Source organism: Phalacrocorax carbo, chromosome 2 (genome assembly GCF_963921805.1).
Source record: "Phalacrocorax carbo chromosome 2, bPhaCar2.1, whole genome shotgun sequence".
Lineage (NCBI taxonomy): Eukaryota > Metazoa > Chordata > Aves > Suliformes > Phalacrocoracidae > Phalacrocorax > Phalacrocorax carbo.
The window spans coordinates 151,606,125-151,626,783 of NC_087514.1; the positions used below are offsets into that span (position 1 = coordinate 151,606,125).

General features: G+C 42.3%; 1 protein-coding gene across 1 annotated transcript in view; it reads left to right on the forward strand.

Annotated features, from left to right (window-relative positions):
* ZEB1 (zinc finger E-box binding homeobox 1) overlaps positions 1-2,638 on the forward strand; it is a 121,852-nt gene extending 119,214 nt beyond the window's left edge. Inside the window, exon 9 of the mRNA XM_064444917.1 lies at positions 160-2,638. Coding sequence (XP_064300987.1) covers positions 160-707 — 548 coding nt within the window. The 3' untranslated portion in view covers positions 708-2,638. The remainder of the gene's footprint in view (positions 1-159) is intronic.
* Positions 2,639-20,659: the final 18,021 nt, after the last annotated feature.

Consider the following 20,659-nt stretch of genomic DNA (forward strand, 5'->3'; position numbering starts at 1 on the left):
AAACCCAGGCTGAGAACGCGTGGAGGAGAACTTCTTGTTAAATAAAATTATTAATTTTCGGTATTACATTCAGCAACAGCATTTTATAATGTAAACAGCAGTATACATTTTTAAAACTTCAGCTACAGGATGTCCAATTGTTTGCGCTTTATTTTGTAGGTAAAAGACCTCATGAGTGTGGAATCTGTAAAAAAGCATTTAAACACAAACACCATTTGATCGAACACATGCGACTGCATTCTGGGGAAAAACCCTACCAATGTGACAAATGTGGAAAGCGGTTTTCACACTCGGGGTCTTACTCTCAACACATGAATCATCGCTACTCCTATTGCAAAAGAGAGGCAGAAGAGCGTGACAGCACAGAACAGGAGGAGGCCGGCCCGGAGGTCCTCAGTAACGAGCATGCTGGTGCCAGGGCATCTCCATCGCAGATCGACTCGGATGAGAGAGAGAGTCTAACCAGGGAAGAAGAGGAAGACAGTGAAAAAGAGGAAGAGGAGGAGGAAGAAAAAGAGGTAGAAGGACTTCAGGAAGAAAAAGAATGTAGAAAACTACAAGACGTAGAGGATGAAGAAGAAGATGAAGAAGAAGAAGAAGGGAAAACTGAAGGTAACAAGAATGATGAAGTTGTAAATCAAGCAAGCAATGCAGAACCAGAAGTTATACAGAATAATGGGCAGGTTTCAGAAGAAAAAAACAAATAAAGCTTAAATGATAGTTTTTCTATAAGGAAAAAAAAAATTGGTAATGAAGTTCGTTCTATATTATACATGCTTTTCATGGAAACGCAGTAGCCTGCATACTGTGATTTCTGTTCACTACTGTGTAAAAAAATATATATATAAAAAAAAGAAAAAGAAAAAAAAAAAGAAATCCAGGTGTGCCTGAACCTCAAACTTAGTAATTTTTCACACAGTTTTCAAAGTTAGGAACAAGTTTATAACATGAAGCAGATTAGAAAAATACAGTGACTCTGGAAGCAAAGATTTAACAGCTTGTAGGAAACCTGATTTGTTAGACAAGCATCTGGCATTGTTTGTTTTATCAGTATTAATTTTCATTCTTAAGTTGATTACTTTTTAAGCTGTACAATTGGGAGAGATTTATATGATTTTTTTTTTAATGGTAAAACATTTCCTAAATCCGCTTCAGTATTTTCTTATGTTTTAAAATGTGAGAACTTCTGCACTACAAAATTCCCTTTTGCAGAAACCTGTAATGCAGTTGCAAACAGTACTTGGCTACCTTTGTAAATTCAACCTAGAAGGTAGCGGTTTATGACATTAGATGTTGTAGTAGAGCATATTATCATTTAAAGTGTATTGTTAGCCTTAAGAAAGCAGATGATAGAAGAACTGAAGTTTCTTACTCATGTGATTAAAAATGTAGTTGAAAAGATTGTTGTTGAGTTCTGATTGCAGGGACTAACAGTGTTAATACTGGTAAGGACAGCAAAGTCGTCAAAATCAGTGTTTGTAATTGTGTTTTGAGTATGTAGTAACAATATGAAGGATATGATATGAAGCTTTGTATCTCCTTTGGCCTTATGCAAGACCTGTGTGCTGTAAGTGCCATTTATCAGTATTATAAAGGCTCTAAGAAGTCTTTATCCAATGTGTGGCCTACAATAACTAGCATTTGTTGATTTGTATCAAACTTCTAACCTAATCATGGGGAAAAAAACACTCAGCCATCAGAGAAGTAAGAACACTGGTATATTTCATTATTTAATTATTTGGTGGTATTTTGGGTTAATACCAGACTTGCAGAATTTCTCTACAATACTTACAAGGGAAATTTTCTAATCTGCTTTATTGCTTTATTGGTTTACTTTAATTTCAGACACATACATGACATGTTATCTGGCTCATAAGTATTTTCAAATGTTAGTTATTATGGACCCCATTTATTAACAATGTTAGCTGATTTTTACCTATCAGTATTATTTTATTTCTTTTAGTTTATAGGTCTGTGCAACATTTTGTACTGTATGTCTTCAAACCTGGCAGTATTAATACCCTTCTTACTGACATATGTAACTTTTTAGTTTTAGAAAACTTTTATATTTATGTGTCTTATTTTTATATTTCTTTATTTATTACACAGTGTAGTGTATAATACTGTAGTTTGTATTAATACAATAATATATTTTAGTATGAAAATTTGGAAAGTTGATAAGATTTAAAGTAGAGATGCAATCGGTTCTCTTGCATTGAGATTTGATTTAACAGTGTTATGTTAACATTTATACTTGCCTTGGACTGTAGAACAGAAGAATTAAAATGGGAATGTATTAATTTTACAATTGCAATCAATTCATTTTACCTTTACCCAGTTTTTAATATAAAGCTCTTAAATTTTGAAATTCACTGTGTGACTAATAGCATGATGCTCTGCAGTTTTATTAAGAGATTAGTCTAACCATAAAACTCTCATTTCCTTAGTAAGCCAAATTAGAATAATCTTATAAACAGTGTTGGGAACAACGTTTAACATTTTTGTGCCAATTTGTTCCTGTATTCATGTATGTATGTTACAAATCTGAAACTTCATTTTTAAGTTCCTTGTTACATCATGGTCATTTTCTAGTTTTTTACCAGACTCCCCATCTCACAATAAAATGCGTCAACAAGTCTGACCTACTGTCATTATTCTGGTAATTTAGCAAATGGTTTTAAATCATTTCTGTGAGCTGTTACTCAGACACAGCTCCTGCTCCAGTGTCGATACGCAGTTTCAATTGTATGTAAGGAGCATGTAAGCAAAAGAAAGCGTTGAGGGCATGTAGGCGAAGGGATTGCTGCATAAGTTTATTGATTTACCAACGTTAGAACAACAGCTGAGTTTTCAAAACAAACCATGTGGTTTTGTGATTTTTTTTTTCCTCTTGTATCTCTCTCATATACAGTTTAATGCTCTCTTTCAATAAGAGTGCTTTTAAAGGAAGTGAATCTGTAAGTTTTCTTGATTCAGCAATAAGCTAGTGCAAAGGTTGATGTGTATATTGCTGTTGAACTTTCCAAAGATACAGCACCAACATTACAGATATATATAATTTCAGTAATGTAAGCAAGAGGGCTTGAAAGTTGTATTACATATGCATGTTTGCAGTTTAAGCAAAGTTTAGAGACTGTTCTTTAAGCTAAGTTCTGTTCTTTAATGATCCTTACAAGGGGTTTTAGTTGTTAATTTTGGGGTTTTTTACAGAAACATGATGTAAGATATTTTATATTCGCATATCTAAGTTTTGAATAATTCTCAATCTTATCTCGACATTAATACATACAAAATATTTATCCCATATATTGTTTTACTTTGTATTTTGCTGTACAGTATACCAGATATTGCACTTTTAAGTAGACTAAGCTCCTACCTCAGCAGTGTATCACTGAGGTAAACATGAAAAAGCTGTTTTGAAAAAAATAACCATTTATATTGGATCGATAATGTTGCCTTGTAATTATTATCCTAACAGAATTAATCAGGTGGTTCAGGATTTCTTGCAGGTAAAACTGGCTCTGCTCTCTTCTAGGTAATGAAATACACCTTTTTGAAATTTAAGATTTTTCACATTTTTCGTGCTCCAGGAACATCTAACTTGTCTATAGTAATAAACCCAGTGAGACATTTGTTGAAAATGGGATAGAAATAATATTTTGCCGTCTTTAGTAATAGAGCAAAGAATCTGAATAGATCCAAGGTTACTTACTTACGTGACAGCTGTACGTGAAAGGCCAGTAACTTTGATTTCCAGAACCTTAAATGAAGCAAGAGAAAACTATGCTTGGATAGAAAGCAAAGTCCAAGCAATTTTGATTCAAGAAACGTCATCAATTTTCAGGAGAAAATTTATATTCATTACTAAGACTATGAAACCGTTATTAGCATTTTTATCTTCAAAATGGATTGGTGTATTGAATTTTGCATCTGTTAAGCTCAGAGTTGCCTCTGATGTTTGTGACCTTATAACATCATTCATTACCCATTTGAAAAACACAAAAACTGTGATGCATCTTCATTTAGCGGAGTAAAGTCAGCTGGAACAAAGAGGTGCGGGCTTCATTCCCAGCCCCATCAGTGAGATGCCTGCAGTGCAGGCAGCTGTGCAGCGGAGGAACAGCCCAGGCAGCCGTGAAGGAGTCCACCAAGGAACTAGAAGCAGTCCAGCACCAGCCACATGGACCTTCTCTGTAAGTTAAATGGCAGAGCAGTTTCAAGGAGAGTAAGTTTCGCACATGAAAAAAGTGAAAACAAAAGTGTAAAGCCTTGGCATTCTCTCCTTTTAAGATACATAACCATTGGAACAGAGCAGTAAAAATGAAATGTAGTTTTAATGAATCTTCACTGTCCTGTGACCTCTTCTTTGGTCAGAAGATAAAAAGTACATCAGTTGCACTGTGTGGCCAAGCTGCTGTCTGTGCCTGCTCCTTCCTCACGCTCACCAAGCAAGGCTTCTCTTAACTAAACAATCAGGGGGACAGGGGACAGTGATCAGCCCAGACTGACAAAAAGAAAAGCGTCCTTTGAATGCAGCATGGGTGATGATGCAGAGCACTGACCCGAGACTGGAGTTCTGGGTTTGGTTCTGCTATCAGCCTATTTCATTACTCCAGAATATAATTAATTGCTATGTTTCAAAAATCACAGTTACAGATGCAAAATTGTGGAAGTGGTACATCCTCTTTTATCAGGTAATTTGAGAACAGGAAAAATATTACAGAATAACTATAGGCAGAATGTTACAGAAGTAGTAAATACTAAGTTTCATGCCCTGGGATGGGGATTACCCTTCTGAGATCCTGAGCAAACAGGAGCAGAAAGAGGGACTTAAGGCTACAGAGAATACTAGAAGATATGTTGAAGAGAAGTAACTGCGTTCTCCTCTTTCAGTGGTATTCGTATGGCTTCCCAGCGGTGATTCTGGTGGCATTCTCGTGAATTCCTCATAGCCACACTGCTGCCTACTTGCCGGTTATCTGGAGCAGCCTATCCGTATGTGTAACTGGTAACATGGCAATGATCAGCAATGCTCTATGTACAAGCTTGAAAGTAATTTTGAAAATGGTATTGAATTACAAATAATCAGATAAATTAATGGGTGCTAAAAAGGAGAAATCAGGAAGTTATGATAGTTTGGCTCATGTCAGAGTGCCGGTGTGTTTCAATATCTATTTTAAATTTTAGTAGAAGAATGCACGATGGTATATCAACCCAGAATGCAATAAAGTTACCCTAAAAGGCACTATTTTTCAGACAGATTGAGTAAAAACAGCTTAAACTGGCAACAAGTGGTTTGTTCTCACTCTTGAGTAAAATTATTCTAATGCAATTATTGCAGGTAAACCCACAGTCAGTGTCTGTACAAGCAGCACTTTACTGATATTTGTAGTGGCAAAGTGTGCCTGGGATGGTGGCGGCCACAAGCTTGAGTGGCAGTTTGAAAGCAAAGCCATTTACAAGACAGAAAATAGAACACTACTAAAAGCACAGGGTTTTGCCACAGCAAGATGCCACATCGGGGCTTTTATCATCAAAGTGACGAAAGATCAGTTCACACTCCAAACCAACATAGAAGTCTATAGCAGAGGAATGAAAATATTTCTAGTGTACGGAAGACCATTAGAGGTGAAGGTAATGATGTGAAGATGAGAAAAGTCCACTTTGCTCATGGAGGCTGTAGTGAAGAGGGAGGATGGCTTTTGAGTAGAGGAGGAGGAGAGACAAAACAGCTTAATATGTGCCGTCCCAAGCACCTCTTTTTCAAGAGTGTTCTTTTTAATTTATTTCCTACCAGTGTGTAAGTCTGTGCACAATTCTTACCTTGGATAGAGGGTCTGTTATATGTTTTACAGTTCATGTTCTGGTAGTTGAACACAAAAGTATTTTTTTCCTCTTTCCTTAGCAGAATAGCTTGTTTAATTGTCACTAGAACAATCTCTAATTTTCATAATGGAAATTCAGTATTAGAGTATCTTTCATTTTATCATTTTATTTTATCATTTATTGTTCGTGTTTTTCTCGGGCAGTTTTTCTAATGATATTTGCACAGTCTGATTTTAAAAAATTAATACAAAATTAATTATTGATCAAATTAACTCTTAAAAGTGATCAAATATTTACAACTTTTGTTTTATCTCTCTGTTCTTTCATTACCTCTTCTCACTAATCTGTCACACAGTCTTCTTAACTGTATGTATTACGGCTACTGTACACATGGCATGTATGTTGTCTCTAGGGGAAACGATGTATTATGACCTGTTTCGTTGCTTCACAAAAAAGAAATCTACTCTTAAACTGTAATTAGAAAATAAACTGATAGTTGGGATTAAGCATGAAACGTGCTGATGTCAGGAGCACTTTCACGGCAAAGTTTACCCTAGTAGCATGCTGAATGTGAGAGTCATGTAGTATTAATCTACAACTAGGTGAAGTTCTCCAAGGCTGTACCTCTACGCTAGCAGATCCCCCAAACATCTTTAAAAATGATGAGGAGAATGGGAAGTAATCTTTGAAAGAAATATTATGAGAATGCCATTTGGGTCTTTCCTTTGGTTATCGGGTGAGTCTCAAGTTGTTTGATTCTGCTTTTAGATTTTAATTTTCTGTATTGTGGACTGTCCTTGGTTTTTGCTTATCTTTGTGTACACTAGAGTTTGTGTAATAATCCTGAGATTTGCATTGCATGTTAATTCAGGAACTAAGGGGATAAATGAGTTAAACCCTAAAAAACCTGAAATACACCTACACTAACTCTGTGTCATTCCTCACAAGTCGAACACAGAGTTTTTGTTCCTCTTTTGCCTGGAAAGTCTGCTCGCTTTTAGCACACCCTGGGCCCAAATAGAGACCACAAGTCTCACAGCACTTTGTATAACTGGGTCCTGTTTCCATCCCGTACTGTTCAGGAGCTCTCTCTTTAGGCCAAATCTTGTATGACTGGTGATGAATATCACTGGAACCCTTGAATTCTGTGAAGCTTTCTAAATTTTTAATGACAGGTAAGCTTTTGCAAAGGTATAGAGGGAGCATTTTGCTCTTTTCAGTGTGCAAAAATAAAATCTGTTGGACCATATTGTTCAAAGCTGGACTGAATTGTTCAAGAAATAAGTTCATTGGAAAATTCTGAAAATATCGAGGGCTTCCAACAGGTTTTTAAGGTCATGTCTCTATACACAAAAAGGGTACTTGGAATTTTTTCCCTCCCTCAATCATATCAGCCCAATAATGGGAAAACACTTATGTCAACAGAGTCCTCGATTTCTTTTGCTCAGGCTGAACGTAATGCTGCCACTGGTGTCCTCCAAACTAGGAGCTGAACAGCTGTCTCATTTGTTCATACGTCATTCTGAGTCCTTGTGAGTAATAAGTGTCAGCGTGAGGAGGAGGAGGGTTTAACCCTTCTGATGGTTGGAGCGGATTGTGCTGCCAGCAGAACTTTTCCAAGAGCTGCTGCTACTGTTAACAGCCAGAGAGTGTTTGAAGTGGTCGCGGTTACAGCCTGACCAGGTCAAATGATCTCAGCTGTGGTTGCAGAGATAACAGGGGCTTCAATCAAGACAAGTTGACTAAGTTGACCTTGAGTCAGCTTTTTTCCCCATTTAGGCAGCTCCAAAGAATTCCTCTGGCAGGAGCCAGCAGCTGTGCTTCAGAGGAGCTGCTAGCCGGCATCACCAGAGGCTGGAGAACAGCCGCCCCTCAGTCTGTAAATTACAAATTCTTGAGAGTAGTGATTCATGTTCCCCAAAACATGGCAATGTTTTTAGAATTTTTTTTAAATCTTTTTAATCAGGCTTCTTTTTATTGGCATTCTGGTCTCCAAGACAGTCTGTTGTGGCAAGTGCTTTTAAAACGTCCTGAAGCTTACTGAGAGACATTCTGTAAACCAAGGAACAAGGAATTCTAGCATTTGCACTTGTGATGAGTGTTATCACAATTTCTGTATCTTTTCCAACCCTGATTATGAGGCCAGCTTTCCTGGGTTAGGGAAAAAACAGATAAAAAAGAAAATGATGAGTGATAATACAGCTTGCACAAAGTCATTCAGGCAGAGTTGGGAACAGGACCGAGGTCTCTAACATGGGGAAGCTGGCTGCCTTTTACTTTAGCATGCCTTTTTTTTCTGAAGGAATATGGCAAATTGTTTCTGCGATTTTCAGTGGCACAGTGGAGCTCGCCCTTTAGCAGCTACACTGCTTGACAAGCTTATCCTATTACACTGCAGTCAAGAGGCCTGTTCTTCAGCTCAGGCAGCAGACTCAGACTTTATATACAATAATAGTATCTTACTCAGGGCCAGCAGATGCCACAAAAGGGCTGATGGGACATTTGGCTAGGTGGTGGGTTGCCACTAGCAATTTACTTCCAGAGCTGTTTCCAGAAACCTGTAATCTTTGTGCCCCATTGCTCCCTGCTGGTGCTGGGATCACTGCAAAGTGGCGAGCGTGCTGTCAGTCTGGGGGGGAATTCAGGTTCTGCCAGTGACCCTTAGGAAGGGAAAAGAATAAAAGCTTTGCTTGTTCTCTATGTGCTCCTGCTGGCCCAATACATCATATTGCTTCTTGTAGGTTTTTTTTTGTGAAGGCCACCTGTCAGGGACACCTTGTCTGGGTCCTGATGGCTCCCCAGTGGGGGGTCCAGCTGTAACCCCAGAGGAAGAGGAATGGAGGGGAAAACCCACCTCAGTGCAGCAAATTGTTCCATGTATGAATAATCCTTCTTTACAAAACCTGTTCAACAGATGATTACTTATGTAAGTAAAAAAAATGTAGGATCTGGTGCTTCTCCTTTGCAGTTAAAACATTCTGATTTTTTTTTATTATTAAGGAAAACAAAAATTTAATTCCTGCTTTACGGAAGTTTATTATTTAATCTAGTTCCTAACTGTGGCCCTACCGTCTCTGTTGAAGAAAGGCAGTACTGCATTACTTACTCTCTGATAGTGGAAATGTATTTGGTTCAGGGACATCTGAATCTGTTCAGCTCACTGTAACTAAAACTAATTTAAAATAGCTGGAGTGTCTGAAGCCAAAAAATGCAAATATTTCATGACCAGAACCATGTATAGGTCAAAGACCATTTATGTTCCTGATTTTTTTTAAACTGTATGTTGAAAAGCGCTGTTCAAACTGATCTTCTGCTCCTCCTGCCACCTAGTTTCTACCCAGTGGCTCTCAGTTTTGCCCTGTAGGCCCAATCCACCCAAGCACATGTGCACCCCTTGTGACTGCTGTAGGTAAATAAGATTCTCCTCATGTCACGGCGACACTCCAGTGACTGTCTCTACTGCTGTAAAAGCAAGTACTTGAAAATGCCGAAACAGGAGGCGGCCTAGCTTCATTGACACAGCAGAACTGGCGTATGCAGTCAGCCAGACCATTGCACCATGGTCTAGTCATATACTCCCTTCTAAGCAGAAATTTTAAATTTCTGTGGGATTTGTCATGGTTAATACCTTCATATGCACAAATTCTTTTCCTGTAATTCTACTAAATTTGCTGTCTTCTGTAGCTTCTGAAGTGCATTTTGCCCATCATTCTACTTAGGTGTTTAGACGCGTGGTATTACCTGATGTGGAGTTTGCTGAGCACGTGCTGGTACCTGGCTCTCCTTGTGGAAAGCAGAGTCTTTGCTCTCCCAAAAGGTGCATGTTGTCATCAGTAATGGAGATGCTCTGCCGAATGGCTGGCAGTGGCAAGGGGTGGAAGAATGCTGTTGTATAATCTTTGGGGAGCTCTAAATTTGGGATAATCATAGAATCATAGAATCATTACAGTTGGAAAAGACCTCTGGAATCATCAAGTCCAACCATCAACCCAGCACTACCATGTGTCCTAAAACATGCCCTGAAGTGCCATGTCTACACATCTTTTAAATACCTCCAGGGATGGTGACTCCACCGCCTCTCTGGGCAGCCTATGCCAACACCTGACCACTCCTTCTGTGAAGAAATTTTTCCTAATATCCAATCTAAACCTCCCCTGATGCAGCTTGAGGCCGTTTCCTCTTGTTCTATTGCTAGTAGCTTGGGAGAAGAGACCAACACCCACCTCACTACAACCTCCTTTGACGTAGTTGTAGAGAGCGATAAGGTCTCCCCTCAGCCTCCTCTTCTCCAGGCTAAACAACCCCAGTTCCTCAACCTCTTCTCATAAGACCTCCTCTCCAGACCCTTCAGCTTTGTTGCCCTTCTTTGCACACGCTCCAGCACCTCAATGTCCTTCTTGTAGTGAGGGGCCCAAAACTGTACACAGTATTTGAGGTGCGGCCTCACCAGTGCCGAGTACAGGGGCACAATCACCTCCCTGCTCCTGCTGGCCACGCTATTCCTGATACAAGCCAGGATGCTGTTGGCCTTCTTGGCCACCTGAGCACACGCTGGCTCATGTTCAGCCAGCTGTCAACCAACACCCCCGGGTCCTTGATGTATTTCTCAGTCAAAAAACTGCAGCAATAAATTAAGTATCCTTCCAAAATACCATTCCCTTGCTATAAATACCTTGTAACCACTTAACTTGTTTTTGGCCTTGGTCTCCTAAGCAATGGCATTTGTGAGCCTGTGCTGCATGTTCCCTTCTCTCATCTTACAATACATTTTGATCTGATGGCTATGCCTGGCCAACTTTGACAGAAAAGATGATGTGTCAAAGATGTGAAGTCCTTGCATGACTCATGAAACTTGGCTGCCTAGGGCAGAGGACCAAATGAATGTCCTTGCTAGGCAAAAGCAGGTATTATTCAATCCCTTACTGTCATAAGTGCAGTTCTGAACCACCCCCAGCGTATGCCACTGCATGTCCAGCCAAGAAAAGTAGGGAAGGTGGTCGGTGTTTAATTAGTTCAGTTGCTCTCTTGTTAATGCTGTTATTTGAGAGGACAAAAGAGAAAAGAAAAAAACACACAGAAGCAAGTATGAATTTCTAATTAGTTGACTATTGCACTGCCTTTAAAAAGAAAACTTGTATTATGGTACTAACTACGGTGTCTGGCCATTATTCACATGGGACACTGCCAACGGGACTGACACCCTCATCTCCATCACAAGCTAAGAATCATGCTTATTTGTTCACTTTCCAGCCAAACAAATATGGAAATCTGTCATGCAAAGTAGAACTAATCCAATAACAGTGTATATCCTCCAGGAGGGCCGCAACAGAACATGCTGCCTTTGAACCTCCTTGTATCGATGGAAAAACAGAGCGAAAGTTTCATATATCCTCATGAGTGCTGTAACATGGACATAATCATGGATTATCCTGTTATTCCCACACTAGTGTGCTGCTCAGTCCAAATGGTTTAAGTGGGTTTAAGCCTGTTTCACCATACTCCTCAAGCAATACAGGTGAAGGAAGACCTGGTCTGTGGGCTCTGATGGATTAGTCAGCACGTTGATGCAGGTGGACTTCTGGGAATTCCAGAAGCAGACATTTAAACATCCCAAGAATTGTATTTCCAAACACTGAGCCTGTGATTCAACAACCATTGCGGTCAGTATTAGCAAGTGCTGCTGCTGCTGCTGGAAGGGAGAATCTGGCCCCTCTGCCCTCTCCCAGGCTGCTAGAGCCCCATCAGGACTGATCCAGTTAACAAGTAACCAGTCATTTTTCCTGGGTTACTTTTCAGCTGGATCAATTCACTGAGTAATGCAAAATCTTTTGCCAGACTAAGAGAAAGGAAGGCTGGGGCATGGGCTCGCTCCTCTTACAGTGGTGTAAAGTAGGCACTGAGCATGTGCTGAGCTACAGCCTGAGTTGCCCAGGGCATCCCCACCTCCAGAGGACAGCAGCGCCTGGCTGGTGCTTCTGAAGGCCGCAGTTTTGTGTACAGCTGCTGAAAGTAAGAATTAGCTCAGATGGAGCAGTTTGTTCCCGGTAGTGGATCTAGCTGAAATGTTTTCTGAAGGTGTTTTATGCTTACTGATAAGGTTCCTCATCTTCTTAATGCCTTTGATTCTGACCTTCTGAAATGTTCTCCACTTGAATTTAAAGCTGATTTGCCAAAGAGCAACCACCTGTACAGGGGTTATTTGGCCAAGACACATACCCCAGTATCAATGGCGGGAAACTATTTAGGAAGGAGTCTCTCATTGCAGTCTGTAGCAGTACCAGCTCACTGTTAAACCCAGACTCCTGGGTTTGTTCAGGTCTTGGTACTGGGCTGACGTTTGTTACCCCAAAATGCAGTGTAACCAGTGGTGCGTGAGCAAGCTACTTTGTTCCCTGTATATGTGGCTGCATAGACTTCCAGCTATTGCTAAAAACTTCATTTATTTTATGATGCAAGCAGGTCATTTTCATTTTGAGCTAAGAACAACCTCCTGTGCTGGTTGACTTAAAATAGTGCTTCCCCACTCTCCCACTCCTCTGTCCGTGCTCTGTATGCTGCTGCTTTTAGTAAAAATAACAATTAGAGGCTGGGTTACAGGTATTCTACTCTTCTGGGTTTGCTTCATCCATCACAAGGTTTCTATATGTTCTGGTAGGTACCAGAATGAAGCCAAGAAAAATGATGTTTGAGATTATACTGATGGCCAAAAACTGAAGTAAATTACAAAGGCAAGCAAGACCCCAGTGAGAGTGGGCTGCTGGCAGCACATCACGTTCTCTGCAAAGGCACAGGGCTGCTTTAGTCCAGGCTGCTGAGTTATTGTCAGAGCTAGAAAATGTCCTTTACCCTATTGCGTCAATATCTCTTTTTCACTTTCAAGCTGTTAGAAGAGCAGAGGCCACAGTTAGCTCTATTAGTCATTTAGCATATTCAAAATTAGAATTGGTTGGTTTTTCCCTTGCTTACAAATGAGCTACTGGCAGCAGGATGTTGTCACACTGAGACTACAGGATAGACATAATAGAGGACTTGAGGGACTGACCGTGGAATAAAGTCCACAGATATCTCTTGGGAAGCTACATGATGCAAAGAGAAAATTAGGAGCACCAGAACGTGATGCAGATCAGCTGGCACTGCCTTGGCTAGAGATGCACTCGGGTCCTTGTGTCCACACATGCTCCAAAACATGGATTTTTCCATGAGAATCTGCATTTTTCCAGGACCTGCTCTGGGCGGGTCTTGCTGCATTCCTTCAAACCCCACTCCTGCCCCTGTCCAAAATATAAAATTATTCCTGTCAGGAGGAGGAACCCAACATCCTATTTAACCCATCCATCCTCACTGCCTCAGTGACTGAAAACTGTAACCCAGTGGACAGAGGCTATTTTAGAGCAGGGCTGGGGCATTCCCTTTCCTTTTACTGAGGAAGTTTTCCTCTTTAGACAGTCTTTCAGGACTTGGAGAATGGAAAAGGCGACAAGAACCATACAAACAAGCACAGGCACCAGAGGGAAGCTGTCTCTGATCCCACAGGAAGAGCAGCCCCTTGGTGAAGATGCCCCTCTGTCCCAAGGACCAGTCCATGCATGTTCAGCCACTATGAGGGAGTAGGAGGTAACAAGCACCAGCCTGAGGACAGCACAGTGTCCTTGGTGAGTGCTCTCACAATAAGCTGCTGCATAAGGTACAGGTACCCCTTCCACCCAAGCTTTAGAAGAAAACACCTGCTGCATCTATGTTTCACAAGGGGCAGAAATCATCAGTACACATAAGATGAGCTCTGGGTGCAGCCAGCAGGTGAAGCTCCTTAGCAGATTTGAGGGATCTCCCAAAAACTAGGTGTCCTTCACCTTGTTGCCCTGGGCAGGAAGGGTGTGCTGAGCCACTAGCACTGGGGTGGCCCTGGGTGCCCGGGCAGAAAGGACCTCTGAGTGCCTGATGGAGGGGCCAAGGGCTATTACAGGCATTTACATTAGATCTAGCTTTTGCTATCTACATTATGTCAGCAAATACATAATCCAGCTGTTTCTACCAGCTGGGACAATGAAAAAGAAATGCATCAATGTCCATTGCCTCGCTGGTTTTCACCCAGTCTGTGTATGAAACCTCTCCAGCAAAGAGGATGACCCCGCAGTGTTTTCAGACCTGGCCCCACATAAGTGTTTTTATAGCTATCTGGCTGGCAGTCAACAAAACTTCCAAAAAATTCCTGAAGATCAGTCTCGTTCCCCCTGCCCCCCGGGTGTGATGCACTGCCCTACTGAAGAAACCTCAAATATATTTGGGGGGGGGATCGAAGTGGGTCTTCCTGCCCCACTGTCAAAGCCAGGTGGAAGAGCTGCCTGGAGAGGGGCAGACAGCTGCCCACATCCTACCCCAGTGCAGGAGCAAGTGAGGTTAGAGGCAGAAATATCGGATCACAAATGTCAGATTCAAGGATGAAAACAATTGAAATGTCTATACAGCTGGGAAAAAAAAAATCCCTGTCTTTGCTCCAGTTTCCCTATCTTTAGAGGAAAGATAAGTATAAATCATTATCCACAGGCAGGCTGTGGGATCTAATTTCAGTAATGTCTAGCTGGTGAAGCATAGGAACACTAGGAGAGCGAAGCGGTAGCTGTGCAGATGGGGTTGGAGCATCCCCTGCGGTACGGGGGTTGCCTGGTGTCCAGCTGCCACATGCCCTGCGCAATATGGGCTGTCCTGTACTTACTGCTCAAATCCCAAGCATCACCTGAAGGAAAGCCAAGCCGTGGCTTTCCTGCACTTTTGCTGCAACACGTTAAATCCCACATGTGCAATGCAACTCCACCATGGTTGCAGCACACCCAGGGCATTGGGCTTGAAGAGATGGCACAAAAGCAGACAGATGTCTGGGCCTGCGCCACATTTACAGTCTGACCACCCTGCTTGCCTCTTCCCTATCTAGATCTGCTTGTAGCTCCTTATCATTTTTTGCAAAAGCTCTAGTTTCAATGTGGGGACTTGCCTCTCAGTTGGTTTTTCAATAGACTTTTTTCCAAAAAAAATAAAGTATGGGAGAGAAGAAAAGTGTCTTGTCCTTTGAGGAGATGGGTGGGGAAGGTGTTGGTGGAGCAGCCTCAGTATTACATTAGAAGAGGCAAATCAATGCTTTTCTCTCAAAAGTGGGGGTTGTCACAGCTCCTTCATTTTCTACTGGACGTGGTGGGTAGCAGTTTGCTGAGGTCAAGTCTCTATCTCTTGTGACACTACTAAGGTAGAGACCATCCAGACAAAAAAGGAGCATAACACACCCTGCTAAAAATGTGCAAGAAGTAGGGGCAGGCCAATGAGTCAGAGAGATGGGCGAGATCAGCCTCTCAAGGCCCTGAGGCTGGGGCTCTCAGGGGCTTGGGGATGGGGTGTCCAGTCACTTTGATTACCTCTGCCCATACTGGTCACCCACAGACCTGCTTATGCTGGAAACCGGGGCTGTCCACATGCAGGATAAGAAGAGTACATTCTGCTTTATATTGCCAAAATATACAGTTTTGATTTATGTTTATTAATGCAATTAGCTTTATTTGTAAAATTAAAAAGCTTACTTCAATTTCAAATGTTATGAGACAAAACATCACGAAGAATGACTTCAATATGTACTTTACATGCTTATTACTGTGGTCAGGTGAGAAGGGTTCATGTGCATGCAGACTTCAGTCCTGAAAGGCTTTTGTTCTTCAGAACCAACTTTCTCCGAGACACAATGAGCTAAGGAGAAACTTTACAGCCAGATGAAACTGGAGGCAGTCATCCTTCAGTGTTATTTAAGCCTGTTGTGCAATACCTCGCAGTAAAACCACCAGTCATAAAGCAGCAGAATTATTTACCTTCATTTCACAGAAGAAAATCTTCCCTGGAATCAATCTGGTATTTCTCTCTTTTTCTTCTGGTGTTTCTCAGCGAGCCACTGCTGGACAACTTGTTCCAGAGACAGGAAACTGCATCTGAACATGATGGAGGATGCTTGGGGCGTCAGGTTTTGTACAGCTGTTTCCTCGACTGACTCAGGAAGAAGGATTCTCACTCCTTACAGCCTTTTACTGTGCTGGTAGTTGTGATTCCACACTGTGAAGACCTTTGCCACTGGTAGAAACAAGCTCTCTAGAAGAGCTGCCCCTAAAACTTCTGCACGTTGGCAGTCAGGTCAGAGGATTATCTCAGTGGCCTGCAGTAACACTGCCGGGGCCAGGCATCATCTCTCACCTCCATTGCTGAGTGTTGTTCCATTCATCTAGCGGAGTTCCCCTTACCCTGTTTTCAAGAGGGAGCCAAAATACAGCAGTAATGGCAATATTTTAGTGTGATAAGTGCAGAGACCCAAATGAGAATAAACTGTCCAGAATCTTGCACAAGAAATGGAGACAAAGGGTAGCTGACAAACTGGAAGTTGCCCGCATTGCCTTAGAGATCGCTGCCAGCAGCCTACATCTGTGCAACATATGAGCAAGTGTGAAAGTGTCTTTGAGAAGGGTGTAATGTTGGTCCTGTGTCAATAATGGACCTAGTCCAAAGTACTGAAGCATCTGCTCTATATTTTAGTATTTTATTTGTTACACTTGTAAGGATATTCTAGTAGGTGAGCACCTACACCTAAAAGACTGCATTTGAAAGAAAAGCTAAGATGCGGGCACCACCAGCCAAAATACTTGATATGCTAGGAGGTACTTTGAACTCTCCTTCAGGTAACCTGTCAGCGTTAGAATCAAATGATCACCACATGTAGGTCTATAAAGCTCCTAAATTAGCTGTGCAGAGAGCAGCTCTGCAATGGTTATTGCTGGATGGTTAAGTGCCAGTGCAGGTGAATTAAATTATTATTGGCTTCAAGTGTGACTCCCATATACTGTTAATTCATTACTTGCAGCTAAATTGCCAGCAGAGTGGTGCAAAGTTTTTTCTCATCTCAGGCAGTATCACTCAAAACCAAGTGGTTTATCAGTGGAGCCCTAGCAGAGAGGCCCATAGGCCACCCTAGATGTGGGATAAATACACATGAGAAGTGGGGTTCAGAAAGCAACAGTTTAATGCATGTCCTATACACTCACCCTAAATGAGAACAGAAAATATGGACTTCTTACTGTATGTGACATGGAAGGGGATGAATCTCAGCCACAGTTTTTCCTCTCTTTTCTCTTCTACAGCCTCTCACTGACCCGACGAGGGGAGTTTTCTTCTCTTACTTTTACAACATAATTTGTTGTGTCTTGGGAGAGGTGAGGTGCTCTTTTGTGTTGGGGTGTTCCCCCCAGCAGCACCAGCGGAAGGCAATTACGATGCTGGCGATGCTCTCTCCTTCCCTGAAGAGTTAACGAATTCCATCCTCCTATTGTTGTGGCGTTTCCCGGGGACCTGCAGCCGGGCAGGATCCTCCACGCTCTGCAAAGGGTTTGCTTCCTGGTAACAGAGCAATCCATTAGCTCTTGTAGCTGTTGTTCTTGAACTGAAAGCTCTGTGCTCTAAAGCCCAGCAGGAAGAGATAATTAGCACTAAATTGTGTATTCTGGGCAAAATCCATCCACTTCTGCCAGGACGACTCAAGGCCTCAAATACTGTGGAAATACGTGTGGGGTGGATGCTTTTTGCATGAATGTGGAAGGAAGTGTGCATGATTGCACTCTTGGTCAGCGTGGCCCAGAAACAGGATCTGGGGTTGATGCAGGTCTGTGCCAGCTCCACACCCTGGGTAAGCACAGGGTTTGGGAGTAACAGCTCCAGCAAGGGAAGGAGACGCAGTGCCTGCAGGGTTACGTGGCTGTAATAGCATGCTGGGGAAACAGCCCCTATTCCAGCCATTTTCCTTGTCCTGCTGCCTTCCTCGGCTTTCATATATGCATGGCGCTGCCAGCCCTGCTGGGCACTGCATTGCACTTGCTCCTTGGACAAGTTGTGCTTGTGGATGCCTCAGGCTTTAATTTGGGAGCCTCTGTTGTAGGACAGACAGAAACCCCATCTCCTGCCCTGCCCAGTCATGTCACTGCAGCATGGTGTAATTCTTTGTCCATGCACTGGGCGCCCCTGTTACATGTGATTTCATAAGCGCACTGCGGTTCTAATCCTTATTCCTGTACTTGGGCAGTGGGCACAATTCAGCTGCTTGAGCACAGGCTAGTTGCCATTTTCCCATAGGAAGTGCCACCTGAGTCCAACAGCTGGTCCAGAAACATGCAGGTCTTCTATAGGTCCTGTGTCAGTCCTGCCAGCCCTGGCAGGTCCACTACTGGAAATGCCTGTGTTGGAGATGACTCAAGTCCTGTGTGTCCAGGTTGTGTTTCCTAGAGCAAGAAGTCACTAGGCAAACTGACACTGCGCAGTAAGAACCATCATGTCCCAGAGCTTGTCTCAGCTTAATCATAGGACTGAGTCAGGACTAAGCTGTACAATCTCCCAGACAACTGGATGTGTTCAAAGGCAGTAGGTCATGGTGAATGCTGGCTCCAAAACTGGGTCCTGAGGGCAATCTTGAGGAACATTTGATCTGAGGAAGGTCTTGTTCCTTTAAGGACATATTAAAGGCCTGAAAATGCGCTAACAGGTTGTCTAAATTTGCACTGCCAAAGCAGTCCCGCAATACCAAGCCCACCAAAAGAAAGCAGAGTGGGAGACACCGCACTTCACATTATCAGTTCGTAATGGGCAGAAATATGTCAGGCTTCTGCCTGACAGTTAAGTGTTGTTAGGTTTTCCTCATCATCCCATTTCCACACAGAAGACGCCCACTCCATCAGCCTTTTGTCTTGGGCTGCATCTTCTAAACCTTTTCTCTTTCATATAAGCTCGTTTGGACCTTGTCCAACTTCCATTTTCCTTAAAGCATGGTGCCAAGAACTGGACACCAAACTCCAGCTGAGACTGCACTGGTGCCAAGTAGAGCACAATAATTTCTTCTGTGTCTTACATAAAACACTTTTGCAGGTGTGTCCTGGGATGACATTTACCTTTTCTTGTGCTGTGGGCAGAAAAGACCAAGGACTCCCACAGTTTTTGGATCTCTAAAGGCTGTGGGTCTCTCTCTGCGTACTGCTGCCTGGCAGGCACTGCAGGTTGGGCTTGTTTGTTAGGGACTTTTGCATTTGACATTTCCCTCTTAAGTGTTTTTTACTGTCATCTGTTTGATTTCTGTCCATTCCTTTGGGCTTTCCAGGATCAATTTGAATTCAAACCTTGTCTTCCTATGGGAAATGGTATAGATGACTAGTGGACAAGGTGATCATTTATCTTAGTTTGGGTACTAAAAGAGTAGCCAATCTGCACTGGTTGTATAGACTTGTGCTTGAAAGGCAGGGAGAATTAGTTTACCCAAAAGACCATATTGCTTCAGATAAATTACTGTTGGTGTCCCTTCCTTATTAGATATCATAATGGTATGGGTGTTTAGCAGACAATGCTCAGAGAAAAAGAAAAACAACAAACGAACAACTGTACAGGTTGTTTGCTGCCTCCTGTGTTGCTGCTGCTGGTCCCTGGCTACAACCAGCTACTCCAGAACTGGATTTTATTCCACTCCTGCTAAGGACCATATGTGATGTTGCCGCGAAGCTCGGTTCGGTACTGGGTTTGCCATCCAGGTTACTAGGGCAGTATGGTAGATCGCGAGCAGCAGCCAAGGTGCCATGGCATCTTGTCCAGTGGTCAGGGCTGAGCACTTTGCTTCTCATTGTGTGCATAGAAAACGATCAAGGGTAAAATCACCCTCAGGCATACAGGTTACTACATCCTCCTTGTGGGAAGCATCGTGCATTAACATTGAATGATTGGTTCAAGCCATAGGCTCCAGGCCGAGTGCACCATGCCGGGCCTGGGCAGGGCATCACCCCACCGTTTTGGTATACTCCATCATGCCATTAAGTAAGACACAGTGAGCTTTCTGGCATCCACCTTTCAAATGTATTACGGTTAGAACAGGGTTTTGCTGTGAGATTTCACATTTTCTTAGCTGATGCACAACATTAAATGCCAGCTTTGGCTTTTATAGTAGCATTTGGCTACTGCCTTTGCCTACTCTGCGCCAAATTTGTGACAAACCTTATTGGGATATTACTTAATCCTCCCAATATGACAATGAAATGTTGATTTTAAAAAAATCCCACAGGATGTTTTCCAAGTAGTTTTGCATGTTTCTTGATTTTAAATCTAGATCTTTTTCCTTCTAGTTTCCATGCACAAGTGTTTTCAGGACTACATTGAGGAAAAGGAATTGAAGTAAGAGGATCTGCAAATACGGATCTCCAGCGACTGGCTGCTGCTACAATCCCAGCAGGGCTGTTTGTGTAACATTCCTGCAAAGTTAGACATTGAGTTTATCACAGAACCAGGTTTTTTTTCTATTAAAAGTAATTAAAAAGTGGAGTTCTAGGAGAGCTTGCTTGGGAAAAAGCAGTAAGAAAGAAGCAAAGAAGCTTGATGGCAGATGTGTCAGGTGCTGTAAGCCTGGGGAGCGGTGGCAGGTCAAAGAACCTGAGTGGTACAAAATAGATGGTCTTTCAGCAATTTAAGATCCAACATAGCTCTTTAGAGCTATTACTGTGGCAACGTTCTCATTGACTTCAAAGGTGCTGACTGGACTTGCAAAGGGTTATCAGGGCTTTCTGTGGAGTATCGGCTAGAGGACTACTGTTAAGTTTGTAAGGACTAGAAACCTCACATCCCTTTGAAAGTATAACCCCAAGTGCGTCTCTCATTATTACTGAATCTCGTTCCAATTATTGGTTGCTTATAGTGCTGGGTGGCTCTGGGTACCTGAAAAAACAGAAATGTGCTGAAGCTTTATGAGGGGTGTTTTGTTTATTCCTGTGTCTATACGCAACTTCCCTTC